The sequence below is a fragment of the Panthera tigris genome, chromosome E3 (genome assembly GCF_018350195.1).
Source record: "Panthera tigris isolate Pti1 chromosome E3, P.tigris_Pti1_mat1.1, whole genome shotgun sequence".
NCBI classification, from domain to species: Eukaryota; Metazoa; Chordata; class Mammalia; order Carnivora; family Felidae; genus Panthera; species Panthera tigris.
The window spans coordinates 17,918,937-17,925,340 of NC_056675.1; the positions used below are offsets into that span (position 1 = coordinate 17,918,937).

Sequence of the window (6,404 nt, forward strand, 5' to 3'; positions counted from 1 at the left end):
AATCAGACTCTGTGCTGATAGTGCGGAGCCTGCTTCTGATTCTCTGTCTCCCTCTCTCTCTGCCCCTCCTCCACTCGTTCTCTCTCTCTCTCTCTCTCTCAAAAATAAAGAAATAAACATTAAAAAAATTCTTGTGTCAAGTTGTATGATGCATTTGACAAAGATCTCCAGGATCTGAACTAAGCTAAACCATAAAAATAAAGCTAACTGCAAACGAGAAAGAAAGCCCTTGCTCCCTCATCAACCTTATCTGAAAGAAATGAAAAAGAAAGACCATATTTTGTGAGAATTGAAGACAGAGAAAAAAATAAACATTTACTCAGTACTTATGTGTGCTAGATCTGTGCCAGGGGCTTGACACAAATTGGTTAGACTCATTATCTCCTATCGCAGATGAACAAACTGAAGTTTGAGGATCATGGAGGAAGGGCACGAACCAAGCTTTAAGATAAGTCTCTTGCTGGGGTTCCTGGGTGGCTCAGTCGGTTAAGTGTCTGACTTTGGCTCAGATCATGACCTGGTGGTCAGTGAGTTTGAACCCTGTGTTGGGCTCTGTGCTGACTGTTCACAGCCTGGAGCCTGCTTCGGATTCTGTGTCCCCCTCGCTCTCTGCCCCTCCCCCACTCATACACACACACACACACACACACACACACACACACACCCTCTCTCTCTCTCTCTCTCCCTCTCTTTCAAAAATAAATAAACATTAAAAAAATAAAAATCTTACCCTTTGAGAGAGGTAGGTTTTTTTTCAAGGATTTTTTTTTTTTTTAACAGCAGTTCAGAATAGGGAAGAACCTTTCATATTGTGAGTCAGTACATGCAGTATAGAGTATTTGACTGAAACAGTATTTTAGGAAATAGTATTTAGTCTTGTTACATGTGATGCTCTTACTTTCTCTATTTCACTTTTCAAATGTGTTGGTCTTGGGGCACCTGGGTGGCTCAGTTGGTTGAGCATCCGATTTGGTTTTGGCTCAGGTCATGATCTCAGGGTTGTGGGATTAAGCCCCGAGTCTGGCTCTGCACTAAGCATGGAGCTTGCTTAAGATTCTCTCTCTCTCCCCCCCCCCACCCCTCTCCCCGACTCACTCTTTCAAATTTAAAAAAAAATGTTGGTCTTGGGGCACCTGGCTGTTCTAGGGGCTGTAGGTTCGAGCCCCACGTTGGGTATAGACATTACCAAAAAAAATAATAAACTTAAAAAATATATTGGTCTTGAGCCGTTAAAATGATTTTGTGGTCCACTAGTGAGTTAAGACCTACAGTTTAAAAAGCACTGTCCTGGGGCGCCTGGGTGGCTCAGTCGGTTAGGCATCCGACTTCGGCTCAGGTCATGATCTCACGATCCGTGAGTTAGAGCTCTGTGCTGACGGCTCGGAGCCTGGAGCCTGTTTCGGATTCTGTGTCTCCCTCTCTCTCTGACCCTCCCCCGTTCATGCTGTCTCTCCCTGTCTCAAAAATAAATAAACATTAAAAAATTAAAAAATAAATAAATAAAAAGCACTGTCCTTGAGGATTTTGGTTGATCTCGAGTCCTTTAACTTCTCATGTTCCAAATGCAGAAATATAGACTCAAAGAAATAGTGACTTCTGTTTTTTAAAAATGCTTATTTATTTTTGAGAGAGACAGCATGCATACAAGTGGGGGATGGCAGAGAAACAGAAAGGGAGATACAGAATTCAAAGCAGGCTCCAGGCTCTGAACTGTCAGCACAAAGCCCGATGTGGGGCTTGACCACACGAGCGGTGAGATCATGAACTGAGCCAACGAAGTCAGATGCTCAACCACCTGAGCCATCTGGGCGCCCCTGAGCTGCCATCTTTGATATCCAGTGTTTGGTTCCATCCTGTGGGATATACTCCTCATAAGGAAGACAAAAGACAGACAGTAGTAAGAGGAGACAGAGGAGAGAATTAGAGAGAGAGCTTGGGGGAGGAGAAGAGACAGAGAGAAGAGGCAAAAGGAAAAAGGTATGGAGACAGTGAATACAAAGAACAACCCTTAGAGCAGGAGATGATGGGGAAAGATCAAGACAAATGGAAAGAGAGAAGTAGGAAGGAAAGAAAACCAGAGAGGACAAGAGAGACAGAACAAAACAGCTGGAATGAGGAAGTTATCTCACCAGGACATGCTTGTTTTGAACTTGAAGCAGAGATCAAACAATGGAACCCTGGCTGCCCTCCTTGCTCCTGGAATCTCCAGGCCAAGAGCCCTGTCCTATTTCCGGCTCCTTAGGTTGGGGCTCCCTGGCTTTCCTGGGAGGAGTCCTCAGTCCTAGATGGTCTATGAAGGGTGGATACTCTATGTGTCCAGCTACTAGTCATTAATCACCAAGGCTAATGACTCCAGCTCTTCCCTGGGCTCCACCCATCTCTCTGCTTGGGAGGGCCCGCTGACTCAGAGGGTCAAAGAGCCAATCCTAGAGGAGTCAAGAAGTAGGACTCAGGAGTCCATCCTAGAGACTTGGGTGGAAGAGAAGAGCCTCAGAAGAGAAGAAATCTATGACACCAAGCTAACCTATGGGAAGGAGCTGTTGCCCCGTGTGGGCTTTATCCCCCAGAAGATTCAGCCATGGCTCCCAGGAGCCCCAAGGGCCTTGAGCCCAGAACTTCCCCCAAGGAAGGAACCATGTACCGTTACTTCCTCAGCGTCCCACATGCCTATTGGCCTGACTGCCTGTCTCTCAGGAGGGAGATCGACAGGTGTTAGTTGTCCACCTGCAGCAACACATTACCCTTCTCAGAAAAGTTTTGTAAACAGTCTGGCAGATTGAGGATGGATAGATGGGGGAAAAAAAGCCAAGTACGGCAAAATATTAACCATGGTAGAATCTACGTGGTGTGCATATGAGTGTTCACTGTACATTTCTTTCAATTTTTCTCTATGTTTGGATTTTTTTCATATAAAATAACAGGAAAGAGGAAGAAAAAAAATTGTCTGGAAAATAGTAGACACTCCTAAGTACAGGGCATAGGGTGTATCATCCCTTCTCACGAGAGTTTAGATTTCAAATGTAGGACAATGAGGACAATGTTTCTCCTGAAAGATGACAGATTGCAGGTAGGAGCACCTGTAGAACACCCAAATAGGGGGGCGACAACCTTAGACTACACCCAGAAGAAATTAGTAACTTTGGCCACCCAAAGCTGCTGGCTGTTCCGTTGGTGACTGTTTCCTCAAGTTTATTCTGTCCATCCTGATACCTGGGCCTTGGCCCAGAGAGGACACCACTCTGACAACTGACCCCACGAGGCTGATCACGTTTGCTCAGGAGGTGAAGTTCACACGATAAAGAGCAGGGGGAGGGCTTGAACCTGATATAAAAGATCTGGAAGTCTCAGGGGGGTTACTTTGCACCTGGAACTTCCAGGTGAGGGGTGACAGAGGGCTGAGCTAAGGGGTGAAAGTATTGGCTAGATTTGAGTTAGGGGGAATTCAAGCAGAGCTGGACTGCCTGGAGTGAGTGGCAGGGGAGACCTGTGTGGCAGGTACCTGGGGCATCTGAGGGAGGTACAAAGATATCTGGGTCTCAGAAGAAAGACTGGAGATACCTGGGATGCTCGGGGTATCGATACAGCCAGATTTGTGTTAGTGGAGAAAGAATTATGACAAATAGACCAGGCATCTGGAATCTGATATCTTGAGCTGTGGTCCAAACTCGTTGTGCAGTTTCTCAACTGTTCCGATGCTGGTATTGGCAGTCTCATCTATAATCACCCTCACTGCCTGGGTACACAAAGACGCACCCCTAAAATGCTCCTTTCCTTCTGATTTGAGACCTGGCTGAAGCTAGGAATTTGAACTCTGTCCCGGAGATCCCCCAAGCCGGGCCCGTGTATCACAGGCAGGTTGCAGTTAGGTTTTGCTCAGAATCCTGGTTTGGTAAACTCAACCATCTCTATGGTTTGGAGATGGCTTCCACTTCTTTGAAACTCTTTTCCTGCTTTGTGCCAGGAGGGACCAGGACTTACACGGGTTGGTCCAGACAGAGGCTTAGGACTGATCTTCTGACTCAGGATGGAACAAGAGGGTTGGCTACCTCGAGACCAGGGACGACAGAGGGGTTAAGGACACCGTACCTGCCAGGAGCAGGACTAGAGACTAGGGGCAATCCTTTCTGAGCCCAAGACTGGGTCAGTTAGGTCTGAGTTGAGGGACAAAGAGGGCCAAGTCTCAACTGGAAGTCTAACCCAGGGAAGCTTGGGTAAATGAAGTACAAAGGAAACAGGGTGAATGAACCTTGACGTTCTCCTTTCTTTCCCCTCCAGCCCCAGAATGTTGACCATTGCTCTTCTTGCCCTTGTCTGCGCATCAGCCTCGGCCAATGCCAGTAAGTGAGAGGCCAGGAGGCCAGTATTAGCGTCATGGGAAGACAGCTTCCTGCTCTGCCAGTGGCCAGGCTCACAGGGGCTGGCTTGGGGTGGTGGGCATCGAGTTGTGGGAGGTGTAGGAGTGGTGAGGAGGGACTGGAGCTCTTGAGATCTCTCCTTCTGACGCCTACTGTCCCCTCCAGTTCAGGCTAGGTCCTCCTCCTACAATGGAGAGTATGGAGGCGGTGGAGGCGAGCGATTCTCCCATTCTGGTTACCAGCTGGAGGGTCCCATCACTGCCATCCGTATCCGGGTCAACAGATACTACATCGTAGGGTAAGATTCTTTGTGTGTCTGTGGTTTGGGGATCCTCTCCGATCTTACCACACTGGAAAGTTCTCAGTCACTTTGGGTCACATCTGTTTCAGTCAACAAGTCCCAGGGATAACTTGGGATGTGAAAGGTATCAGGAAGCTGGGGTCTGAGGCTGGTGCTGCTACAGCCCTACAGCCCCCAGTGTGCACGTCTTGGGCAAATCTGTAGTACAGCCGCTGAGGCGCTGGGAAGCTGGCTACTTTGGCCCCACCTGAGGTGTAGGTCCCCTCGGGCATCCTCCATCTTGGCTGACGCCTCTCCCCAAAACATGTATCCTTCTGATCCTGGGGCAGCAGAGTCTCTTCCCTCATGAAAGCCATCCAGAAAGGCCCGTCTGCTTCTTTCACGTAGGGGTTGGGGGCACAGCGGGAACCTAGATTTCAAACTGAAGCTCTACCACTGGCCGGGGGGCTCCAGCCAAGCTACTTTTCCTCTCTGAGCCTGTCGGCAAAAGGAGTTGAATTTCCCAGTAGGACCTCAAGGCCTCCCTCATCCCTCACACACCTTGGGACTGGCAGGGGACCTGTCATCTCTGCCACCAGTTTGCAGGTCTCTCGGCTTGTAGGCCAAGAGGTCCTCAATTCCAATCACCCTGCTCAGTCTTCCCTCCCTCACCACCCCCCCCCCCACAGCCTCCAGGTGCGCTATGGCAAGGTGTGGAGCGACTATGTGGGTGGCACCCAGGGAGACCTGGAGGAGATTTTCCTGCACCCCGGGGAGTCAGTGATCCAGGTGTCTGGCAAGTACAAGTACTACCTGAGGAAGCTCGTCTTCGTGACTGACAAGGGCCGGTACCTGCCTTTTGGGAAAGACACAGGCACGAGTTTCAATGCTGCCCCCTTGTACCCCAACACCGTGCTACGCTTCATCAGCGGCCGATCTAGTGCCCTCATCAATGCCATCGGCCTGCACTGGGACGTCTATCCCAGCGATTGTGGCAGTTGCTGAACCGCAGCCTTGCCCTGGGCCGGGCACTGCAGTGGGGCTGTGAGAACTACCTTACCACCAACTCCACCTACAGGGTTCAATAAAAATAATAATAAAAGGACATAGCTGACGCTGGAGTGTATGTGGGTGTGTGCAGCTGGGACCCGCCTCCTGACTCTGGCTGTGGATGTGTGAATCTCCTTTCTGGCTATCTGTTGGATGTCTCTCTGGTGAAGAGTGGGAGGGAGAGAGAGAGAGAGAGAGAGGTGTAATGTCTTGGGCTTTTCTTCATAGTTTATCAAGAAGAGGAAAGATTCTGTCTTGCTCCAACTCTTTTTTTTCAAGGATGGCTCCTGACACTAGTTTATCCAAACTGGGGCTCCAAGCCTGAGAGTGCGGCCTAGCTTACTGCCCAAACCCCAGATGTCCAACTCTCTAGACCATGTCTCCCTTGAGATAGTGTCTCCCCACCAAAAGGCTGTCACCTGGCTCTCCTGGCATTAACCCACTTGCTGTCTCTGAGTGGCCTGGGCCATTTTCTTTCGTGCTTTCTCAGAATCCACCTGACTCCCGAAGCTTGGCCCACGTTTGTGTCAAGAAATCTGTCTCTTACTCCAGCCTGGTTCCTCCCCACCTTTGCCCATAAGCACTGATGCTCCCTGCTTAGCTCAGCTCGCTCAGAATTGGGCTTCTTTCCCTAGGAAGCCGCTACCTCCTCAACAGCTTCTACTCTGCCAATACCATCCTCAAAAATGGGCATTCCAAGAGGGATAGATGTCCATGGT

At 49.3% G+C, this 6,404-nt stretch overlaps 1 protein-coding gene across 1 annotated transcript; it reads left to right on the forward strand.

Annotated features, from left to right (window-relative positions):
- Positions 1-4,069: 4,069 nt before the first annotated feature.
- On the forward strand, positions 4,070-5,983 carry LOC102952309 (zymogen granule membrane protein 16-like). The gene is made up of 3 exons (XM_042972179.1): positions 4,070-4,337; positions 4,521-4,653; positions 5,325-5,983. The coding sequence occupies exons 1-3, from the start codon at positions 4,241-4,243 to the stop codon at positions 5,638-5,640; spliced, it is 546 nt and encodes a 181-aa protein (XP_042828113.1). The 5' UTR covers positions 4,070-4,240; the 3' UTR covers positions 5,641-5,983.
- Positions 5,984-6,404: the final 421 nt, after the last annotated feature.